The 25,156-nt window shown below is 43.6% G+C and overlaps 1 protein-coding gene across 2 annotated transcripts in view; it reads right to left on the bottom strand.

Annotated features, from left to right (window-relative positions):
* CIP2A (cellular inhibitor of PP2A) overlaps nt 1-25,156 on the bottom strand; it is a 2,713,480-nt gene that overhangs the window by 2,407,236 nt on the left and 281,088 nt on the right. For both annotated transcript variants that reach the window (XM_044071100.1, XM_044071101.1), the window contains one exon: nt 12,556-12,650. In XM_044071100.1, coding sequence (XP_043927035.1) covers nt 12,556-12,650 — 95 coding nt within the window. The remainder of the gene's footprint in view (nt 1-12,555; nt 12,651-25,156) is intronic.

Genomic DNA, 25,156 nt, shown 5'->3' with positions numbered 1-25,156 from the left:
GCATGACGCACTGGAACTACTCCCGGTGCAACTGACAGTTGGCAAGACACCCATCCACGTTACAGCCAGCTATAGACCCCCCCCCTCCATGACTCAGGACACCAACTCCTCTTACATTGATCTACTTAACTACATCAAGGTACCCCTAACACCCCTAACACCCCGATCTTTGGGGACTTCAACTAACCCACCACAGAGTGGGTGAACTGCTCCTGCACTAATGCACTCACTCACGATTCCCTGACTTCATCAATTCTAATGCACTAGACCAGCTTGTAGCATCCCCCACAAGGGGAGATAACATCCTGAACTTGGTTCTCACCAACATGGGCAACCACTGCACTACTCTCATAGTATGTACTTCCCTGGTGAGATCAGATCGGACCAGCTCATTCAAAGTTTCTATCCCAACCCCCACCCCCAGCTGTAATCAAGCTAGAAAACTTCTCAAAAGCTGACTACAACCCTCCTAAGGGAGGGTATCTGTAGCTTCACACAACTGCCTCCCTCAAAGGATGCAGACAACTATGCTGAACAGTATGCCAATGCAGTATACAAATACCTGTACAACTGCATGGACTCAGCCGTACACAGCAGAACTAAAACCTGCTCCTCAAGGAAATATGCATCTGTTTGATGGACATCCTTTATCAACAGGCTTTGCAATAAAAGGAAGAAACTGCTGCCCAAGGGTAAAAATGTAATCAATTCCAAATTGGAAAAACTTCTTCCTTAGCCTCAACAAGCAAATTAGATCACTAGTGAAAAAGTACAGTTGTGTACACTTACCATATATGGAGATGTCCGAGTGTATTCACTGTTGCAGTCATCACACTTGGGTTACCTGCCTGCAGGTAGACTTCAGTCGGTCCGAATACCAGAGACTTAGTATTTCTGCTTCGGATGCTGTTGCTCCAGGACTGACGTCAGGTCGTCAGGGGTATAAAAACAGGCAGTCGATGCCATTACATCAGTTTTTCTTGCCCCAAATATCAGGCGTCCCCCCAAATATGGAGCTAAGTTATGGTGGGGAAAACACCACCAGTAAAAGTAAATACCAATACCCCTGAAAGGGGTGAGTAATAGCCATAGAAAGGAGAGAGAGAGAGAGATCGAGAGAGAAACCAGGGGGCTGGAGGGAGGGAAACCAGGACTGCAACAGTGAATACACTTGAACATCTACATTTATGGCAAGTGTACACAACTGTACTATGTTCTTCGTGTTTCACTGTTGCAGTCATCACACTTGGGTGGATTCCTAAAGCTGAAGAAGGGTGGAGGCAGTCAAGAAGAGTTAGGGCTGGTTAGGATGCCTTGCAGAACTGCTGTTGCAAAACCTGCCCTGGATTTGGAGAAGATAGGCAGGTGGTAATGCTTGGTGAAGGTGTGTACAAAACTCCAGGTAGCAGCTTCCAGGATGTCCCTGGTAGGGACTCCCCTGAGAAATGCTGTAGAGGTAGATGTTGTCCTAATGGAATGTGTTCTGACCCCCTGAGGGGTTGGTTTCCCATGGTGCTTGTAGCAAAAATGGATGCAGTGTGCTATCCATTTTGAAATTGTTTGTTTTGAAATGGTCTTGCCCTCTGCCAATGTTGCAAAGATGACTAGTAACTGTTGAGATTTTCTGAAGGGCTTAGTCCTATTAAGGTAGAATCTGGGCTGTCTGTGCAGGTCCAAGGAGTGCAGGATCCTCTCTCCTTTATTTTGAGGATTAGGGAAGAAAGTTGGCAAATGGATGGATTGGTTGAGAGTCACACTGGACACCACTTTAGGCATAAAGGACAGGTTAGTCCTGAGGGAAACCCTGCCAGCATGGAAAATAATGAAGAGTTCCACAGCCATAAGTGTTTGTAGCTCAGACACACTTCTAGCTGAAGTAATGGCCAGAAGCAAGGCTGTTTTCCAAGAGAGGACACTGCAGGTTCAAAGGGGGGGGAAGCGTGAGCTTTTCCACTACAAAGTTAAGGTCCCAAGCAGGGGTGGGTAGTCTCCTTGGTGGCCTTAAGTTGTTTGCCCCTCTCAGGAACGGTTTGATAAGAGGGTGGGAGAAGAGAGGTTGCTCAATGTTGTAATGAGCCAAAATGGCTGAGGCATGGATCTTAATGGAGGAGAAGGACAGGCCTTTGTGGAGTAGATCTGATAAGTAATCCAGGATTAGAGGCAGGGAGGGCAGAGTTGTGTCCTCTACTTTACACTGAATCCAGGAGCAGTACCTTTACCACTTATCAGCATAGCATTTTCTTGTACTGGGTCTTCTGGCTTCAAGAATGACGTCCAGCACCTGCTTGCTTAGGGTTGCTGGGGGAGAATTCAAAGAATAAGCCAGGCTGCAAGATTTAGGCTTTGCAGTTGCGGATGCAAAATCTGTCGCTCCTGCTGAGAGGGCAGGGTTGGGTTCTGGTATAGGTGCCAGGGTGGCACCGGTGACCGGCTACGCAGGTGTGGGTTACAAGTGCTGGCGTGGCCAGTCCGGGGCAACCAGAATCGTCGTTGGTCTATCCTGTCTTATCTTGAGTAATATTCTTGAAAGAAGGGGGAAAGGCATAGACTGAGAGATTTACCCACTGAAAAGATAGGGCATCCACTTTCCAGGCCCTGCTGTTTGGATTCCTGGTGCAGAATTTGCTGAGCTGGTGGATGTAGGGGGAAGCAAAGAGATCCACCTCTGGGGTCCCCCCATTTCTGAATCAGAAGGATGAAGGTGTTGGGCTCCAACTGCCACTCGTGTGGGTCTAGGAGATTTATGCTTAAGTCGTCTGCCAGTGAGTTTTGTTTGCCTGGCAGGAATTGAGCTTGCAGATGGACTTGCATGTCCAAGGCCGTGTTCCACAGGGCCATAGCTAACCTGCAGAGTGAGTTCCCCCCTTCTTGTTGATGTACCACATAACTGTGGTGTTGTCTGTTTTTATTAGAAGTTGTGCTGGAAGGAGTAGGAATCTGAAAGCTGTCAGGGCGTTCTGCACAGCTAGCATCTCTTTTTGGTTGATGTGCAGATGAATTTGACTTCGGCTCCATATAGTCTGATGCATATGTGGTTAGGGTCTGGACAGCATGGGGTTGAGTGAAGGGCAGTCCCTTGTTGTGGTTACAAGCTTCTGCCCACCAAAGAAACTCTGTCCTTAGACAGGGTATGATAGTAATGACTGCTTCCAGGTCCTGAGAATGTTGAAACCAAAGACTTTTTAAGTACCACTGAAGTTTCCTCATATGCAGTCTTGCATATGGAATTAGCAGTATACATGAGGCCAAGAACCCCAAGGCCTACAGTATTTTTCTTGCAGATAGCTGGGTTCTGGGGGCCATTTGTTTGAAGTAGGCTGTCAGAAAGACTTGTTTTTCTGAAGTGAGGAATGCCATCTGGGATGTTGTGTCCAAGCTTGCTCCCAGGAATACAATATTTTGACTGGGTACCAGTTTTGATTTTTCGTTGGTGTACCCCAAGGAAGTTAGGTCTTTCACAAATGTCAGGTGCTGCAACAGCAATTCTTGACTGTCCGCCTGAATAAGGCAGTCGTCCAAGTATGGGTAAATTTGGATATTTCTCTGCCTGCAGTATGCAATGGCTGGAGCCGAGTATTTTGTGAATATTCTGGGCGCAGTGGATAAGCCAAAGGGAATTGCAGAGAACTGATGATGCATAGATCCACCCCTGAAACGTATATACTTCCTGCATGACTCCCTTATAGGGATATGCAGATAGGCTTCTTTTAGGTCTAGGGTGACTAACAAGACATCCTTGCCTAGCATAGGTAGAAGCTGTTGCAAGGTAAGCATTTTGAATTTTGGTACCACCAGGAAGGTGTTAAGAATTGAAAGATCCAGGATTGGGCACCTAGAGCCCTCTTTTCTGGTTACCAGGAAAAGTCTGGAATAGAATTCCTGACCTATCTGTCCCACTGGAACCAGCTGAATAGCTCTGATGGAGAGCAGGGATAGAACTTGGTTTTGAGCCTCTGCCCACTGGTTTGGAGGAAGGTATGGGAACTCTCTTGGGGGTGGCAGTGAGTGGAAGTAAAATGTGTACCCCTGGGTTACAATGTTGAGGACCCATCGGTCTTGTGTGATGGACATCCAGTTTTTTTGCATGAAGGGCAAGTTTTTCTCCTAAGGGCACAAGCAATTGGGCAAAGGTGGGGAGTGGGGTAGAGAAGTCCTTGTGAGTTCTTTTCCGTAAGGAGGTGGCTTATCACTCCTTGCTTTGGGGGTAGGGGAACTCCATTGCTTAGATCTCTGCATCTGGCTTGAGATGGCCTGAAGGGGCTTGGAAAGGACCAGTGTTTGGAAGGGCAATGCCTACTGAATCTAGGGGGTTGCACTTGTAAGAATTCTTTCACAGTCTGCATAGACTTAGCTTTTTCTTCCATCTTTTTAAGAGCCTCTTCTGCTCTGGTGCCAAACAAGCAGTCCTTGTTCAAAGGAGCATCTAATAACTTTGATTTGACATGGCCTGGCAAGGTCCGCTCCTTGAGCCAAGCATGCCTTCTCAGTACAGAACCAGTGACTGCTGCCCTGCAAGGTGCTTCTAGGGCATCAAAGCTACACTGCAAAGTATGCTTGCTGACTTGGCTTGCAGAGTGCATAAGCTCCTGCATTTTCTTTATTTTCTGCACAGTCTGTAAAGGTTGCCATTTTTTGTTTAATAAGTTCCATAATATGTTGCTGGTACTTCAGCAAGTGAAACTGACAATTCAATGCCCTAATAGCAAGAATTGCAGAGGTATATACCCATTTACCACATCTGTCCAAAGCTCTGGAATCCCTGTCCAAAGGGGTGGGATATTTGGCTGTAGTTGACTTGATACCTTAGGCCCCTGGGAAATGATCTCTGGGTCAGCAGTAGGATTCTTGAAAAGAAATTTGTGAGTGTCAGGTACTCTGTAGTACCTGTCTGGTTTCCTAGGGACAGGGGGTAAAGTATCAGAAGTAAAACTGGATTCCATAAAAACATCATCAACAACTTCCAGGACTGGGGGTATTGCTAAAGGCCTGTGCTGTGGCAAATCTAGGAATTCTCAGAGTGCCTTTTTGGACTGAGGATAGTCTTGGCATTCCCAGTGGAAATGCTCTCTTAAAGTATGTAAGGTTTCACCAAAAGAAAAATCCTCTGGAGGGGATGCAGAGGGAATGGATTCCTCTGCATCTGAATCCTCATAAGCAGATAAGGGCATGTCCTCATAATCAGATACCTCAGAGTCATCTGACTTCTGGTCTGTTGAAGCTGCAGGGGATTGGCCTCTCTTCCTCTTAGCAGGGGAAGGCCGACTTCCCCTGATCAGCATAATAAGGTATTCTGCCATTCTAACATTTGCCACTGTGGCATGGGAGCAGGTGCATGCACTTTGGTCATCAGTTTTCTAGGCATAGCGCATACTCTTGGCCTAAGAAACTCAATAGTTTTAGATAAAAAAATTGTCGGTTTGAGTCGAACATCGGTAGAGTGAACAACTAGCTCAGAAGTCGGTGCCTGCGCAGCGGCTCTGGACCCATCCATGGTAGAGACATCCGCAGGTTAAATAGTCGAAGAAGAGTCTCGTGACATACCAGACTCCAAATGGGTCTTGGTAGAGGATTGTGAATCTATAGAAGAAGGCATCAGGGGTTGCGAAAACACCTCACTGAGTATCGGCGAACTGGCGACTAGCTTAATGGAAGCGTAGTCAGAAGCTTTGTACCTATGCAGTCTGTCTCTGTCTTTATCCTTAAGTTTTTTGGAATATCGGTAGTCAGATGGCTTAGCGAAGCCATTTCGGAATAGAGAGAGAGACAGAGAGAGAGAATTTAGCGACAATGAGAGCCCGACGACGAATGGTCCGGGCATTGAACAAGGCACAAAACTGACAGCGAGGTACGTTATGGTCTGGGCCTAAACAGATGATGCATTAAGAATGAAAATCTCTGTGTGGTATTTGTTTCCACAGGCAAAACAATGGTTAACTTTTTCTGACATCGGTTAGAGCAAGAAAAAAGGATCCCCAATGGGGTACTTGGCTTTAGAAGGCTTCAGCAATATTCAATTAATAAACAAAAATTCAGGCAGCGGCCGACCAGCACTTGCAAACTGCTTCTGCTTCGGGCTCCTCGGCAAGAAAGACTGATGGAATGGCGTCGGCTACCTGTTTTTATACCCCTGATGACCTGACGTCAGTTCTGGAGCGACAGCATCTGATGCAGAAATACTAAGTCTCTGGTATTCGGGCCGACTGAGGGCTACCTGCAGGCAGATAACCCAAGTGTGATGACTGCAACAGTCAAATATGAAGAACATCCTCCAAAGCCAATTATGAATTGAAGCTAGCCTCCGAAACAAAGGGAAACCACAAAACCTTCTTCAGTTATGTCAGCAACGTCTATGGCAAAGCCCAGGTTTGTTCTGAATTAATATTGCTTACATTGATCCTGTTGACTATGCCAACCTGCTAGCAGACAGGTTCAGCACAAACTTCATCCCCTGCCCCCCCAAAGGCCCTTCTGACATACCCAATAATTGTTCTGCATCTCACATCTCTGTAGATCAAGTGTTAAAGGCTCTATCCAAGGCAAAGAACACAGCTTCTATGGAACCTGATAGTATCCCAGGCTGTATTCTGCACCATCTCCAGCAAGAACTAGCTTCACCATTGAGCACTCTATTCAACCACAGCCTAAGTACTGGCTTCATTCCAGCAGAATGGAGAACTGCCACTATCATTCCCTTGCACAAAAGTGGTGCCACTACTGACCCTGGAAACTATTGCCCCATTAGCATGACAAGTCTGATCTGTAAAGCCATGGAGCGTATTACTATGGCTCTCAAACAAGGATATAGGCAATCTCCAAGCACTTGACCCCACCAGCTTCGGATTCATCAAGAGCAGATCTTGTCTGTTGAACCTGGTTGACTTCTTTGAGACTGTCACCAAGGCCCTGGATGAGAGAAAGTTAGTACAGCATCATCGAGTAGCTAACACAGCTTGGCTTAAATCCTGTCTCATCAGGTGGGTGGCCAACTGGTTCATGGACAGGACCCTCAAGGTCAAAATAGGCACCTCCACCTCTGATAGCAGATCTGACACTAGTGGAGTTCCCCAGGGATCTGTCCTGGAACCCTGCTGTTTGGCATCTTCTTCTCAAAGGTCCAGGCAAAGACAAAAGGCCTGTGGCTGACCAAGTTTGCAGACAACTGTAAGTTGGGTGCTATCACTGACTCCCCAAATGATGTTAACATACTGCAAGAGGGTCTCACAGACTCCAATGACTGGTGCCAAAGTTATGGCCTCAAGCTAAACACAAAAAAAAAGTATCATCATACCATTCGGCAAAAACACGGTCACTTCTGATTACCACATCAATGGCAACCCCCTAAACACAAAACCTGTGGTAAGAGACCTGAGTACTCAGGTTGATAACAATCGTGTACTTGGTTCATCTCATAAGTAACAGGACTGCATCTAGAAAAAAGGAGGTTATTACCTCTCTACACTCTTCCCTCATTAGAACAATTGAGTATAATGCCCCTGCTTGGTATGTACCTCTCCAAACATCTACACCAAATGGAAAGGCCACAGAAATACCTCGCAAAGAGAATCTTTGGCCTCCAACACGTGTCCTACATGGATAGGCTCAAATCACTATCACTGTACTCTAACGTACAGATTGCTCAGAGGTGATCTGTGTCGCCCCTACAAGGCAATCTCGGACCCCGCCCTACTAGAGATGCTCCATATCTGTAAGTACCTCGCTGATCCTCTTCAAGCATAACCTTGATGAGTGGATGGTAAACCACAAATTTGTACCAGGGGTTCCACCGGTGTCCCTCATTGACAGGGGTGACAGGTGCTGACTAAGGTTTATTTCTGCAGATAAACTCTTGGCTAGGCTTATAAGGGCCCCAGTGCCATTAGCCTACCTCCTATGATCCTAATAGCTGCACAGTCAGAAAAAACCTCCAGAGTTTAAAGTCTCAGATTTCAGTTCATCAGAATACTTTGAGTACATACCCAGTCATATCTTCTCAAAACAGTAGCATTAGTAGTGACCTTAAACACAGTATCTGCACAATCATCCACACTCTTCAAAGCATGTTGAGACACCTGAGACAGGTTAGAAATTGCAGGATTCAGAAATGACCTACCTTCTGAAGAACGTTTGGCACAACAATCCCACAATATGTCAACACCTTACAGAATAAATTGGAAGGAGGAAAATTATCTTATGAAGTATGTCTAGTACCTTACCTTCTTGTCTGCAAGAAAATTAATGGCTTTAATATGAGCTCTGCCTTTTTTGGGGGAGTGAAGGCTGAGGGTCAGGGTTACTGCAGGTAGCATTTACCAAATAGAAGGAATGGGTGTAGTATGAGGTAAATCGTGTAACACTACCTATTTGTTATGTTTGTTCTTCTAATCACTGAAAATATTCTAGATGTAATTTGTATTGTCTTGTATTGTACTGTATTGTCTGCCCATCTCATCTCTGTAAATAATATATTTATTATTTGTAATTTGTGACAAGTTATGATGATTTGTTACTCCACTGAGCTTTCCTCCCCGGGCCTCCGCTGAAAATAGACATACATCCAATCGGACTATCCCGGTCAACAAATGTAAAATAAATAAAATAAAAATAAATCCACTTGCAGCATTTCATTAGCATCTACTTGTTCCCACAAAAATACATCACTTATCCAGATAAACTCCTCTAATGGAGATGAAGAGGACAAATTTCCTCTTCATCTGACTCCTGAGCTCGACAATAAAACAAAGAAAAAGCTACATCTCTGTATGTCAAAATCCTCTGACATTTTCCTCAGAATATACTGATCTACTTAACTTTCTAGTATGGATTTTTGCTCTCCAGGTTAGAAAAGCCTGCAACACATTCCTGGCTAAGGTACGAAAATCATCCTTAAGAAGAGATAAAAAGACTTTAGACAAGCAATATCTAACATTTTGTTGCTTTTTTCCAGGGGCATCCCTGGAAGGAGACTCAATACCAGATGGCACTTCATCCCGAGCAAGAGGTCTCTTTCCCCAACCATCTAGAAAGAAACTCCTGGAGAAACTCTCAGACCCAAAGAAGATGGTTCTCCAGTGCCCGGATTGGACAGTGGTACAGTTGCAAAAAACATGGCTAACACCCAATCCATGGTGGCAAAATGGACTACACCAGAGGAACACAGAAACCAGAGACTGGTCTGAGGAACAAATGGCCAAATGCAGAGCCTTTCACCTACAGCTGAGGTACTGTCTGAGCCTACCTGTTCTTTTGTTTTTAAGTACAGCAGGAGAAGCTATAGGACCAGTCAAAAAATCCATGCTGTAGCTGAGGAAAAGCCTGACTGCTGTGAAATGCTGCTAGAAAGAGTCGCTCAGAAGGGGTCTATATTATATTTTTGAAAGTTTCAAACATCGAACACCATATGGTCGACACCATATGAGCAATGTTTGAAATTTTGAAAATATAATAAAAAAATAAAAATAAAAAACTATACTTACCTAAACGCTGTAGGCAGAGGGGTGCACCCCCCACACCCCCGCTACTTAAATATACCTACTCAGAGATCGCACTGCATTTAAGTAAAGGGAAAATATTCCCTATGACGATTTCCGTGTTACGCGTGCAACATTTTGACCGATCAGGTTCGCTCAATACGCGTTCGCAGTTTACAATTTTTGATCACGCGATAGGAACCCACTCAGAAGGTATGTTGTCGGTCAAGTGTTCACAAGCAGTACAAACACTTACCTCACCACACAGTCCCACACAGTTCAAAAGTAAAAGTACAAAAATCCTGTCAGAGCTAAGTCCCCTTCACAGAAAATGAAATGAGAGAAAACAAGAAATTAATGTAAACTGTCATGTACACAAGTCCAAACAAAACAGTACAGTAGACCTGAAATACACTTACCACTGCTTAAAAATAATACCTTCTAGCAAAATGTCTCAAGCAGCAATATAATGAGCGTACACAACCACCAAAACCCTCGAACACTGAAGTACATAAAAACATTTACCAGTCTTTAAATCCTTACACTTCAATTAAAATGCCTCAAAAGCAACACATTTTCTCCCCAAAACAGCCTCACTATTCATTAAACTTTCTTCTAAAAATAGAAGATGCTGCAAGAAGCTTTTGATATTAAAAAAGCCAGTATTCTTCAGAAAATAAATACAACAAAAATATTTAAAAGGGCAATACTTGCTGCATAGAAGGGTTATCTGACAGAAATGTGACCTGTAGCCAATTACTGCTCCTGTGAAGCCTCAGAGCGGCTTTCCCTTGTGCAACATAAAAGTACTCTGTAAAGGCTATTTGGCTGAGGCGCTACGAGTTTACAGCACTGGTGGTGTTATTAGCTGCTACTTTAGCTTGTATTATATGAAATGGTTCTTATTGAAGTTCAAATTGTTTTTGTGGCTGTTGATTAAAAATTGGAGTATTGAATAAACGCATTTTTAACGCAAATGGAGCAGTGATATCACTGGGTAGTGGTTGTTCGTTTCTTCACCGAGTGTTTTTTGTTCTCAATAAAAGTACTGAAGTTGTCTACACCTTGACTGCTGATTTCCTCCCATGCAGATGGCCAATCAGCAGTCAGAGTGAAGGTGTGCTAAGAAGTCAAGAGTTTTTCAAAGACTGGCTGGTTGTTGTATCTTGGGCAAGATACAACCCAAATAGCCAAAGGTTACAGCAGCAGTGAGAATGATGAACATCAGTTGCTGTAGTAGCAGGGTATAGCCAATAGCAATAAGCTTGATTTTTTCCAACTTAGGGAGTTTGTGTGTGACTAACAAGAAATACTTAACAGGATCCCGACTGCTGTCTCTGCTCTAGCAGGATGGCCACAGCTACTGTGAGACATGATGTAAGAATACATTTTAACCAAGATCAGTGTCTACAAAATCAGCCATTTCTCACTTCCTGTATTGATTCACAGAAGTTTGGATTTTAAAGGACATTCAGTTGGCAGGGATAATTCAAGAGGAGAGAGAAAAACTACCCTACTACTTTTTTAGAAGTCTACTCCAAGAATCCGCATCTTTAATTCACTGGAATTCTACCTAATCAACAGGTCAAATAAGTACATTTCTGAGTAAAGGCTTATAGTAACTTGATCAGGTCAACAGAAGTACTCATCTAAGGTAGAGCTTTGGAAAGATCCTCAACAATTAAAAAAATTGCTACATTAGAAAGAAGTAAAAGGTGACTGGTATCCCCTTCCTCTGAGTGTAGCCCACCTCGTGTGGTGGGTAGAAAATCAGGACGGAAGAACACACTTACTGGAATGGTCTTTTCTCCAGGTGGTTCATGTCTAAGTCCTGAAAAGGACTTAAATGTTCCTTTGTAGTCTTGAGGAAGACTCTTTAGGCTCTTACAAGAAGAGCCTTTGTGGTGTGGAGAGGTGGTCCTGAGGAGGACCTTTGTAGTCCTGAGGAGGACTGTTTGGGCTCTAAAAAGAACCTTTGTGGTATAGTATGGAGTGGTGGTCCTGAAGAGGACCTATGTAGTCCTAAAAAGGACTTTTTCCCTGTAGTACCTGTTAGGGTACTTGGAGGACTAGTAAGTGGTTTGGTTCCCACCTCGGATCCTTTCCCTGAGCTAACAGGGTCAGGGGCCCTGTTGACAGATTTTTGTTGGTCCTAATAAGGACCTTTGTCAGTCCGGATGGGTCCTCAGTGAGGTCCAAAGGTAGTCCTTATAAGGACTGGTGTGCCCCCTTATTTGTCAAGGCTGGGCTTGGTGAGCATCCAGTGGGTAGCCCTTAGAAGGACTGGTGTGCCCCTTTGTTGTTCAAGGTTGGGCTTTGTGGTGGAATCTCAGTGGGTCCTTAGTGGGTCCTGAAAAGGACCTTGTTAATCCTCAGAAGGGCTGTTCAGAGTTGAAAGCTATAGGCCATACAGGTACAGACATAAATAAAATAAAGCATGCAAGGTGATCACTGTAAATAAATGAATCCTTGAGCCAGTTCCAGTCCAACAGAAATCCTTTCAGTCCTTACAGGTTACAGATTACAATACGACATTCCTCTAAGCATTGCTTTGAGTAACTAAACCTACTGTACTGTGCTTACATTTATACAGACAAAAGAGAGTGTGTCCAAACAGTTAGCCAGTCACCAGGGAGGGGGTTTGGTTAGGCCGTGGCCTTTAATGAGTAAGTCCCTCTGGTGGGTGTGGCTGACTGAATAAAGAATTTCTGTTGGACTGGAAATGGCTTAAGGATTCGTTTATTTACAATGATCATCTTACATGCTTTTATGTTTTATGTTTGTTTTGTACAAAGGTCCTCCTCAGTAACACCTCTCCACACCACAAAGGCTCTTCTAAGAGTCTAAACAGTCTTCCTCAAGACTACAAAGGAACAGCTAAGTCCTTTTCAGGACTTAGACTTGAACCACATGGAGAAAAGACCATTCCAGTAAGTGTTCTTTCGTCCTACATTAGAAAGAAGGAATTAATTACTTTTTTGGTAAACAAATAATATGTGTAGTCATGATATAGCAATCAGACAAGGCAAAACAGAGACAATCATTTCAAACAGTGCATAATTAAGCTGCAGTGAATTGTTATACTTACATATGATGTATCAGGAATGTAATTAATTCATCAATATTGCCAGTTGCATGGAAGACTCTGACATCGTATGTAATTCTCTGCAGAAGCTGAATACTCTAAGATAAAGAAAGAGCAAATAATTACATCTGACAAACTGCACAAATATTCAAAATCAAAAACTACTACCTTGTTTAAATGGCAGGCCATATCTATAAACTTCTTTTTTGCTACACTTCATATTCCTATGTCAAAAAAAATACCCTCTGTCATACGTTAATGCTACTCTTGTCTCCAGTGCAAAGAACTCACTGATACATACTTGCATACTTCATTCAGTTTGGCACGATACCTGTGGCCTGACTGGCTGCTTTGCAGCAACTCATTTTCTGCTAATGACTACCAAATCAAGCAACATATTCAATGGCTTGCTATATTCAAGTTATGTTGCTAGATTATGGAATTCCATCCCCTTGTACATAAACCAAAGCCTAACCCTCCCAAACTTTAAAATTCTTAAAGAGCACCTCGACCAACAATGGCCATATACCTGATTAATGCAGACTGGTAGCTAATGTAACCGCTGTAATCCAACACCTACCTTTTCCAATGCCTCCCCCTCCCACAAAGCTTTAATACTCAAGCATCCAAATGCTTACCCCTCACTACTACTCTCCCTATTTAACTTCCCTGCATCTTATACCCATCCTTCCTCTTACCCCTTAAATCCTTCCTCACTTAAATCTCTTTTTCCTTAATGCACAGTTGATCAAAACTCAGTATACTTGTTATATATATATCCTGTTTGACCTTAAGATTATTAATGTATGTACCCTGCTTACATATTTTTGTCTGTGTATACAGTTCACATTATAGTAATGTGTTGTATTGTTTTTCTCATCAGTGTGGAGCTTTCCTCTCCATGACTCTTCTGAAAATGGGTATGCTTGTCATCCCAGCCACACCATCCCAGTAATCAAATGCTAAATAAAATTAAATAAACTGAATTGCACCATTCACCCAGGGAGTACAAGTACTGAAATGGAAGCTTTTGCTCATGCACTGTCTTTTTAGACCCCCCCCCCCAATCTCACACAAACACATACAAATTAACAATGACATAGTAAAAAGTGAGACAAAGCTAGCGTTGCTTAAATCTAAGAAGTCTAAACTAACAAAAAGGTGTCTCAAAGCCTTTCTCTGTATCAAGAAAGTAGTTATATAAGTTGCATTTACCCATAACAGATGATGTTCAAATTCCTCACTGCTATACAGCAGCTGTTAAGCTATATAGTTTGTTTCCCTGTCCAGGGAACAACAACTGGCTAGCTTCACAAAGCTATAACTCCTCCCCACACCTTCACTCTGACTGTTATTTGGCTAGATCCCAGGAGGGGAAATCAGCAGTCAGAGAAGACTTCTTCAGAATGTTCTTGCCCAAACAAAGAAAAGAGCTTAAGAATCCTGAAACAAAGCAACAACAATAATAATAATAAAGAAACATATAAGAGTAGAAACAAAAAGAACACTACTTTATATCCCAACTACAACTATATACAAGGGTCGGGGGATGGTGGATGCAGCTAACGTGGCAGTGAGGAAAGCCAGTTATGGATAAGTACAATTTACACATTTACTGTTCATCATCCCCACAGCTGCAGTAACCTTTAGGCTATATGCGTTGATTACCAAAGACTATTCAACCTAAGGGGAGGAAGGCAATGAATCCAGGAACCCCTGGACAATGATCCTAGCAAAGCTCAACCTGGATCTTGAAAATTAATCCAGTTTGTAATGCTTGGTAAAGATACATATAAAGGCCCATTGTAGCTGTTCCTAGGATGCTTCTAAAGTTCACTCCTTTCAAGTATGCCATTTTAAAAAAACGCTCTAGTAGAATGTGCTGTAATACACATGGAATACACTTGCCATGGTGGAAATAAAAAAAAAAACTGAGGACAACCACACTGAAGCTATCTGTTTGGACACAAGATGTTCCTTTTTTTTTCTCCACGGATAAGAAATTCATCAGCTTTTCCGAAGGGCTCACTTTTGTGGTTTAGTATCAGACTGGTCTATGCATGTCCAGAGTATGCAAAACCCTTTCTCCCAGATTTTTAGGTTCTGAGTAGAAAACTGGGAGACTGATGGCTTAATTCAAAGTAAACTATAAAACAACTTTAAGAATAAACCTCTCAGTGTGACCTTATCCCTCTGGAATGTGAGGTTAGGTACACCCACAACTAAAGCTTGCAACTCACATACTCCTCTTGCAGATGTCAGAGAAATTAGTACAGTTTTCCAAGTTAAGAACCTAAAATTAGCTTGATGAACAGGCTCAGAAGGTGACAGTCAACTTCTCCAGGATAAAGTTTTGATCCCAAGAAGGAGCAAGTTGTTTACGAGGAGGTCTCATATTCTTTTCAAAAAATGTTTTACCACAGAGAAGAAAGAGGAAGATTCATCAACAGACATGATCAAATGGTCACAAGATAAGTCTATAAGTGTATATAAAAGAATAAGACAGGCCAGAGGAAAGTAACTCTCTCAAATATTTGAGCACCAGTGGTAGAAGATGGATCCCGAATTAATGGCCAAGCATCAACTAGAAAATCATTTACACTAATCAATATATGATTTTCTAGAGCAGGTTTTCTTGGATCCTTTACTACCTGCTGCAAATCCTTGTAAAATAAGTGCTAAAAAGGTATGAGAATTGAATCATCCAAAACGTCAGTTGATTGACAATGGGGTGCATCAAACTCCCTCTCTGTCTTGTGTAAGCAGATCCAGCCTGTGATGAAAAGTTGAGGTAAATGACCTTGCCTCTTCCATAAAAAGAGAGAACCAATGTTCCCGGAGTCAACACAATGATTTTTGGGAAGTGCTTCTGAATCTTCAGAATTACCCTGGATACCAATGCAAAGAGTGGAAAAGTATAAAGGAACATTCCTACCACAAATAAATGAAAATGCATGTTTTCCAGGCCTGCTTACATGAGGCACATGGGATATATGCAAATGATCCTTATGAACATCAGGTGTTTCAGCTAACTGGCGATTCTGAATGCCCATGACTTGTTTAGTCATTTTAATGAACAATTTCAGGCCAATAAAGCCAAATCCCGCTAGCTGTAGATATGCATATTTCGGCCTTATGACCTCATCAGCACAGCACAAGCAGAGTGTTTGACTAAGCATTAGACACACAGGGCTGTTATATGCAACTGATGTCCATTATCATTAGGGTTACTGCAAAAATATCCCAAACAACATAAGGTCATAAGGGCGAAATATGCATATCCACAGCTAGTGGGGTTTGGCTTTACTGGCCTAAAATTGTCCATTAAAATGATGAAACAGGTCATGGGCATTCAGAATCGCCAATTAGCTGAAACACCTGATGTTCATAAGGATCATCTGCATATATCCCATGTGCTTCTGATACAAGAGGTTTGGGGAGGTCACTCAGTGGAACTTCTAGCTTTGCTGGCGTTTTCATTTTGTTTTTACTGATTGGTTTTTCAGTGACCTTCTCACTCATTGTTTTAGGCTTGCTTACATGGAATCCTGGTGCAGAATTTGTCTGTTTTGAAAGGAGGTGAACAGATCTAAGTGTTCCCCACAATTGGACCAGTTCCTAGAAGGCCACCACATTCAATTTCCATTCATGAGGAAATGTCACTGCTCAGCTTGTCTGACTATGTTCTGCTATGACAGAATGTAAGATGCTTGGGGGGGGGGGATATGGAAGGCTATTGAGCTACCACTCAAGCCATCATAGCCAGTCTAAAATGGGAGGGGGCGGTGACCTTGCACCTCTCTGCTTGTTTAAGTACTACATGACTGTGGTAATGTCAGCCATCACTTGAAAAGGTCCTGGTGATCACAGGTGGTGAAGAGATTTTAAGGCATGGATCTCAGCCAGCATTTCTATACTGATGTGCTTTAGCCCATTTCACTCCACAGGCCTTGTAACTTTACCCCAAAGGATCTTCTCTCCAAGCAAAATCTGAAACGTCTGTGGTGAAAGATTAATTTTGAGTCTGAAGAGAGGAAGGGAGACATGGGGTTAGCTGAATTTGTTAACTCCACCAATGCAGTTGCAATTTTAAAAGCCCCAAACTGGAATTTGATGCTTCAGAGAATGCAAATGATGGGTCCATATGTTTTTCATGTGTAACCTGGCATGGGAATAATGACCATCACAAAAGCCAAGAACCGCTGAATCCTGAGTAATTCTCTTACAGAAGTCTAGCACTGATTGGAGAAGCTCTTGAAAGATTGCAGTTAAAAATCCACCTTCTCAGATTTGAAAGGCCTTCTGAAGGCAGGTACCTAAGAAGGCAGTTGGAAAACACAATCCTGTGAGACAGAGTCATGAAGGATTTTGCAACACTTATTTGGAAGCCCAGATTGGTCAGAAGGCATACCCCAGGTTAATGACTCTTGACCTCTGGATAAAAATTCTACAAAGATAAGTACATTGTCTAAATAAGGAAAAATGTGAATGCCATTAAGTCTTCAGTGAGCTATGACTGGGACTAGACATTTCATGAATACCCTTAGAGGTGTAGATAATCCAAAGGGAAATGCATACAACTCATAATGTGACCCAGATATAGAGAATCTTAAATTCTGGAAGCTTGAGGCTATGGGAGTGTGAAATAAGCATCTATTAAGTCTAGTATTACCATGGAACTCACAGAAGGAATGAGGGATAACAGGTTCTGTAAAATTAACATTATGAATTGTGATACTTTCACATAAAATTTTATGAATGAAAGATCTAGTACTGACCTCCAGGAGCCCTCTTTCTTTGGAAACACAAACACTATGGAATAAAAATATCTGCCCCTTTGACTTGCAGGCACTGGTTCTGACTCCTTGCGTGTGTAAAGATTGAAGAACCTGAGGAAAATATTCTATTTGGTTCAGAGTGTGGGGAGGAATTCCTCAGATAAGAGGTTTTTGTATTTAGTGCCGTCTGTATCTCTCCTGCACTACTTTCAACACCCAAGACTTAAAACAACCTTTTGTCAAAGGAGGCTGTTGGGGCTTCTGGGGCAGGTTTGCGCAGATACTGTCCAGAGGAGAGGAATGAGAGAATACTGGCATAGTCATTCTGTACCGCTTTCTAAAAAGGACCCCTGTTTCTTGTTACTTCCCTCCAGCAATCTCTTTTTAGTTCCTTGCTTGCTAGAATATAATGGCTTTTGCTTTTTGGCTTTTTAGTAAAAGAGGGTGATCTAAAAGATTTGTATTGGATGACATGAACAATCTAAGGTACTTCTCTGAATCAATTTTCTTCTTTCATCAAATTGCTTGAGAACATGTGTAGGAGAAAAGCCAAATAATGCTTTCAACTTAAGCACGCAAACCATTCACTTCTCATACCGGCACTTGCTCAAAACTCATAGCAAGCACTAAAAACCTTAGCACTACACCCCTCTATACTGTAGAGGAGGACAGAGGTCTCTATTCGACCTTACCAGCCAATCAGTAAAACACTTCACTGTACCTATCTAGGCATGTCCAAAGGGCAGTTTCAGGTGTACTCTCCGGTCCAACTGGTGAATCTGGGCATTTTGAGGCAATGTTACAATTGCCTCATGTACACAGACAACCCTCTCCTTCTTCCACCAAATACCAATACATGCGAGAGATGCAATTATACAGCCAAACTGGAGACTAAGCTCTCTCAACCCAAGACTGGACCAGGCAGTCAAGAGGAGAAGGGAATTACTTGCATCAAACCACCAGTCTCACATAGACCTATGAAACCAGCACCGGCAAAAACACACAAATACACGAAGACATACTCTGAGGCTCTAAATAAAAATCTGCAAAAGCAACAGAGACCTCCAAAGCAGACATCCAAGCAACCTCCACCCCCAACACAAACCATGAAACACATACTTCACAAAACCAGTGTGCCACAGAATCACAGCCCTTAAGGCAAAACATACCCAACACACTAGTAATAGGTGACTCTAAAGTCAGGCACACTGACGTCCCACTCACTAGGCTGAACAAGGAGAAGGTTACTGTTAGCTGCCTGTTGGGTGCCAGGAGCCGCCACATAACACAACCACTCAGGTCACTCCAGAACAAGTACAAATATGACTCTTTCATTGTCCATGTTGGTGTGAATGACCTGAGCCATACCTCCCTGGACTACATGAAGAGACATGGAGGAGCTCTCTGACCACGTAGCCCAGGCCGGTATAACCCTGACCCTGAGTAGCATCCTGCCCTCACCAGGAATGGTACCACAGTATACAGAAAAACTGATCAATTTCAACAACTGTCTAAGCTTCTGGTGTCATTCAAAGGGGATCCAGTGTCTGTCAGCCTGGGATGACATGCTCGACAAGCCACGCTGCATCGCTACAGACAGCTTGCACCTGTCACCCTTAGGCTTTCGAATACTGGCCAAGGCTCTTGCCACCCCCATAATGCCTTTTTTAGGCAAGGTTCAAAAGACAAACCCATCGCTGTAAATAGCACAAGTAACAAAAAACTGAGGGTAATGCTACTCAATGCCAGAAGTCTAAACCTCAAAATGCACGCACTCGAGGAACTCCTCAGTATGGAGAAAATAGATATATGAGCAGTAACAGAAACCTGGTTTAAGGCTCCAGAGAGCACCCCAGCACTACCAGGCTACAACTCGTATCATATATTTCAGCCACAAAACCTGGACCGAAATACAAAAGGCGGGGGAGTATCCATAGTCATAGAGGATACACACATCTCCAGGTTAGTGGCACAGCACGATGCTTCAGAGATCATCCACATGCAACTAACAACAGGCAAAACTGCTATTCAAATTATAGCTTTTTACAGATCACCCATCATGTCCGAGGACCCCCAACTCCGCATTCCTGGAAACACTGGGAAACATAAAGGTCCTACCAAACACCCTGATATTGGGTGATTTAAATTACCCAAACAAACTGGGAGAACTACTCAAGTACAAACTCCCTTGCCCGACATTTCCTAGAATTTATAAACTCAAACGCCCTGGATCAACTGGTCAACACCCCCCCCCCCCCCAGAGGTGACAAGACATTGGACCTGGTCATCACCAACATGGGCGACCAGTGTTCCACACCAGAGTTCAACCCCTCGGCTGGTTAGATATGACCATAAACTAATCACTCTGGATACCCACATTCCGCCACCACCCCCGGTCAAAGAAACCACTGTGAAAAACTTTTCAAAAGCAAACTTCACGTTACTTAAGACCAAGGTGGGAAGTTTCAAAGCCCCCATGCTAAAGGATAACGCTGTCCAAGCTGCAAAATCCTTTACTACTGCACTCTATGGGCACCTACAAGAATACATGGATTGTGCTATCCCAAACAAAACCAAGACTCACTCCTGCAAGAAAAGGAAACCAGTCTGGTGGACCCCTGCCATAAACAAGCTATACAATAGGGGGAGGAAACTAGTACAGAAAAGAGTAAAATCCCAAGAAGGGAAGACATCCCTGATCATTATCAGCAAGAAACTACGTTCCCTCATAAAATCATCCAAGGCTAGCTTCGAAAGAAAAACTGCCATGGACTCAAAAGATAACCACAAGGCATTCTTTAGCTATGTCAAGAATCTAAGTGGCAATTCTCAGATCTGCTCGGAGTTAGTGCAGTATGGCACAAAATACACTGAACCAACCGATATAGCCAACATCCTGGCAGACAGGTTCAGCACAAACGTCACCCCCCTCTCACCACCAAAAGGGCCCAAAACTATACCAAAAGAATGTAGTGCCCCTGAAATCACAGACACTCAGGTTAAAAAAGCCCTCTCCAAAGCCAAAAACACAGCATCAACGGGACGGGACGGTGTCCCAGGCTGCGTCCTACACAGGCTCAAAGATGAACTAACCCCTCACCTAAACACACTGTTGAAACTCAGCCTCTCGACAGGCTACGTGACCACAGAGTGGCACACAGCAACACTTATTCCACTCCACAAAGGTGGAACCACAACAGACCCAAGGAACTATCGCCCTATAAGTCTGACTAGTTTGGTCTGAAAAGCTATGGAGTGCATCATCATGGATCTCATTAACAGAGACATTGGAAACCTCCAAACACTGGACCCTACCCGGTTTGGCTTTGTTAAGGGCAGATCATGCCTCCTAAACCTGGTGGACATCTTTGAGACAGTTACCAAGGCTACAGATGAGGGAAAGGTGGTCCACACAGCTTACCTAGACCTCGCAAAGGCCTTCGACACCATTCCCCACTCAGGTATTATAGACAAGCTCACCAGCCTGAACATAAACCCCTACGTCATGAGATGGTTTGCTAACTGGCTCACAGACAGAACCCACATGGTAAAAGTTGCGGAAGCTAAGTCTGACTCTAAACCGGTTACAAGTGGCATTCCCCAGGGCTCAGTCCTAGGACCCTTCCTGTTCAGCATATACTTCTCAGAGGTACAGGCAAGCACAGGAGGACTATGGCTGACCAAGTTCACAGACAACTGCAAACTAGAGGCTATAACTGACTCTCCAGGTGACACAGACATCCTCCAAAAAGGTCTCACTGAGACAGATACCTGGTGTCAAAACCATGGCCTCAAGCTAAATGCCAAAAAGTGCAGAGTCATCCCCTTTGGAAAAAAAACAAAGTACCCACATACTACCACATAGGTGGTAGCCCCCTAAATACGGAAGACGTAATAAGGGATCTGGGGACCCAAGTAGACAGTAACCTCTCCTTTGATAATCACATTCCCAAAGTGGTTAGAAAATCCTTCTATGTGGCCTACCTAATCACAAAAGGGTTTGCATCCAGATCGAAAGAGGTCATTGGGCCCCTCTATGCATCACTCATCAGACCCATCATAGAGTACAATGCCCCATTTGGGATGTACCTTACAAGACACCTGCGACAACTGGAAAGACCACAGAAGTACCTCACCAAGAGGATCACTGGCCACAAGCAGATGCCCTATGCAGCTCGACTGAAGAAACTCCAGCTGTACTCGGTTGCATACCGCCCACTCAGAGGTGATCTCTGCCTGACATACAGGGCCATGTCAAACCTAGAATTGATGGACATGCTCCACCTAAAGAAAACCATATCCCCTCGAGCCACACGTTCCAGGGATCTAAACCTCACCACAACAATAAATAGGACGTGCTGGAGGGATAGATTCCTGTCCCAGATACTTCCCATGCTCTGGAACAAGATTCCAATCTACATAAGGCAGAGCTCCTTGCTAACCCTCTTCAAGAGAAACCTTGACGAGTGGATGGGAAACTCCAAATTTACCCCAGGGATCACTTCAATGGCTCTGCTGGACAGAGGCACAGGGAACTAATCTAAGGGGGCGGCGAAAGCCAACACATTCCAGCTAGGCTTATAAATGCCTTCTGGCAGATAGCCTAGTACCTACCTATGAACCTATGCTTCCCTACCTAAAGTAGAATCCAAGATTTCAGACTTTACCTCATCAGCAAACACTTGATTATGTACCAAGGTGCATCTTCAACAATGTAGCAGTAGCAGCAGCCCTAGGCACAGTACCTGCACAATCATACACACTCTTCAAAGCATGTTTAGATACTTGAGACAAGGTAGAAAAAGTTTGGGTCAAAAAGATTTTTTTTTTCTGTAGGAAGTGAGGTAGCAAATTCCCTCAGACTATCCATAAAACAAAACAAACGCCCACATGTATGGCTGATAACTGAGAATTATGAAAGCTAAATTAGCAGAGTCTCTAACCTAGGTAGTCCAACACCTTAACTTCCTTGTCAACAGGAAAATATTAGCGCTCAATAGGAGACTATTGCCAGCAATTAATTAGTAGATATGGCTGCAAGGTCTGATCTAAAGTGAGAAAAAATAAATGTATTACTCTGATGCACTTTACAAATTTTATATGCTTTTTTTTTTTTTTAAAAGGAAGTCACAGCTGAATATTCAGATAATTACATGCAACATTCAAACCATCCTCCAAAGCAGGCAGTATAGAAGGGATAGTTGAGGAATGAGGAATACTCATTTGTAACATATTATAACATCTCCTCAACTCTAGATGAAAAGTACAGTTGTATACACTTACCATAAATGTAGATGTCCGAGTGTATTCACTGTTGCAGTCATCACATTTGGGTTATCTGCTTGCAGGAGCCCTCAGTCGGACTGATTATCAAAGTCTTGGGTCCTGCGTCGGTTGCTGTCTCATCTTCCATGATGTCAGGTTGTCAGGGGTATACAGCATGCAGCCGACGCCATTACATCAGTTTTTCTTGCCCCAGATGTCAGGTGCCCCCCTAATCGGAAGCAATTAAATATATATACAAGGTTATACCTCCAACAAAAAAGCAAATACACCAAAAAGCTTTTAAGCATAGTAAAAGAGAGTAGAGGTATAGCCAAAAGAAGTCAGGGGGGGCTGGAGAGAGGGTAACCAGGACTGCAACAGTGAATACACTTGAGCATCTACATTTATGGTAAGTGTATACAACTGTACTATGTTCTTTGTGTTTCACTGTTGCAGTCATCACATTTGGGTAAATTCCCAAAGGTAACTATGGGAGGAGGACTTTAGATAGCATTAGGACCAGCTATAAGGCCCTGCAAGACTGCAGTGGCAAAGCCAGCTCTGGATTTAGAGAACATTGGCAAATGGTAATGCTTGGTGAATCTATGTACATAACTCCAGGTAGCAGCTTCTAGGCTGTCCCTGGTAGGGACACCCCCGAGAAAGGCTGTAAGAGGTAGATGCAGCCCTTGTTGAATGGGGTCTAATCCCCTGTGGGATAGGTTTTCCATGGTGCTTATAGCAGAAATTAATGCAATGGCCTATCCATTTAGAAATAGTTTGCTTTGAAATAGCCTTCCCTTCTGCCCCTGCAGCAAATGCCACTAGCAGTTGTTCAGATTTCCTTTGAGGTTTTGTCCTGTCCCAAGTAAAATCTAAGTTGACAATATCCATTCCCCTTTGTTCTGTGGATTAGAAAAGAAGGTTGGCAAATGAATGGATTGATTAAGCACCACACTGGATACCACTTTGGGCATGAAAGAAGGATTGGTCCTGAGGGACACCCTGCCCGCATGAAAGATTATGAAAGGCTCCACTGCCATAATGGCCTGTAATTCAGATACCCTTCTTGCTGAAGTGATTGCTAAAAGGAAAGCTGTTTTCCAAGAAAGGAATTTTAACTTTGCACTTGCAGCTGGCTCAAAAGGAGGTAGAGTGAGCTTTTCCAATACAAAGTTAAGGTCCCAGGCTGGAGTTGGGGCTCTCCTGGGGGGGTAAGTTTTTGGCCCCTCTGAGGAACTGCTTGAGCAGTGGGTGAGAAAAGATGGGTGGTTTTGTGTTGTAATGAGCTGAAATGGCTAAGGTGTGAATTTTGATGGAGGAAAGAGAAAGGCCCTTGTGAAGCATCTCAGTTAAGTATTGAAGAATCTGAGGTAAATTGGGCGCTGCTGTGGCCATCCCTTGAGTTTGGTTCCAGGCACAGAATCTTTATCATTTTTCAGCATAATATTTTCTAGTACTAGGCATCTTTGCCTCCAAAATGATATCCAACACTTGTTTACTGAGGGGTGGTAATGGAGAGATTAGGTGATTAGCCAGGCTGCCAGGTTCAGGGTTTAAAGCTGGAGGTGCAGAATGTGGTGCTCTTGCTGTGACAGCAGGGTAGGGGTCTGAGGCAGGTGCCATGGGGCTAGCAGTGACACACTGCGCAAGAGAGGGTACCAGTGTTGGCGTGGCCAGTCTGGTGCAATCGGTACCATCCTTGGTTTGTCCCATTTGATCTTTAGTAGTACCTTGGAGATGACAGGCAGAGGAGGAAAGGCATAAACTGATAGATTTTTCCAGCTGAAGGACAGAGCATCCACTTTCCAAGCTTGTTTGTGGGGAGTCCTTGTGCATAATTTTTCCAGTTGGTAGTTCTGGGGGGAGGCAAACTGGTCTATATCTGGACTCCCCCATTTGTTTATCAACATGTTGAAAATCTTTGGTTCCAGTTTCCACTCATGTGGGTCCATAAGATTTCTGCTTAATTCGTCTGCCAGTGTATTTAGTTTTCCTGGCAGGAATTGAGCCTGTAGATGCACATGGTAGCTCAAGGCTGTGTTCCACAGAACCATGGCTAGTCTGCAGAGGGGGGTAAGAATGGGTACCCCCCCTGCTTGTTTATGTACCACATAACAGTGGTGTTGTCCATCTTTACCATTAATTGTCCAGGAAGAATGTGGTCCTTGAAGGCGGTCAGAGCATTCTGTACAGCTAACATTTCTTTTTGACTGATATGCAGGTGCATTTGACTTGGGTTCCATTTGCCCGGAATGCACTTCCCTGCGTGAGCCTCCCCATGCATAGTCTGATGTGTCTGTTGTTGGGGTTTGGGCGGCAGGGGGTAGAGTGAATGGTAGTCCCTTGTTTTGGTGGCAGGCCTCTGCCCAACAAAGGAATTCCAACCATAGGCAAGGTATGTTAGGAATCATTGCTTCTAGATCCTGAGAATGTTGACACCATAGGTTTTTAGATACCATTGTAGTTTCCTCATATGCAGTCTTGCATATGGAATTAGTAGAATGCAGGCAGCCATGAACCCCAAAGGCTTGCAGTATTTGCCTTGCAGATAGCAGGGT

Source organism: Protopterus annectens, chromosome 5.part0 (genome assembly GCF_019279795.1).
Source record: "Protopterus annectens isolate FY-2018-M chromosome 5.part0, PAN1.0, whole genome shotgun sequence".
NCBI lineage: Eukaryota > Metazoa > Chordata > Ceratodontiformes > Protopteridae > Protopterus > Protopterus annectens.
The sequence above is the reverse complement of the archived record's forward strand: the minus strand, read 5'-3'. Positions and strand labels throughout refer to the sequence as shown.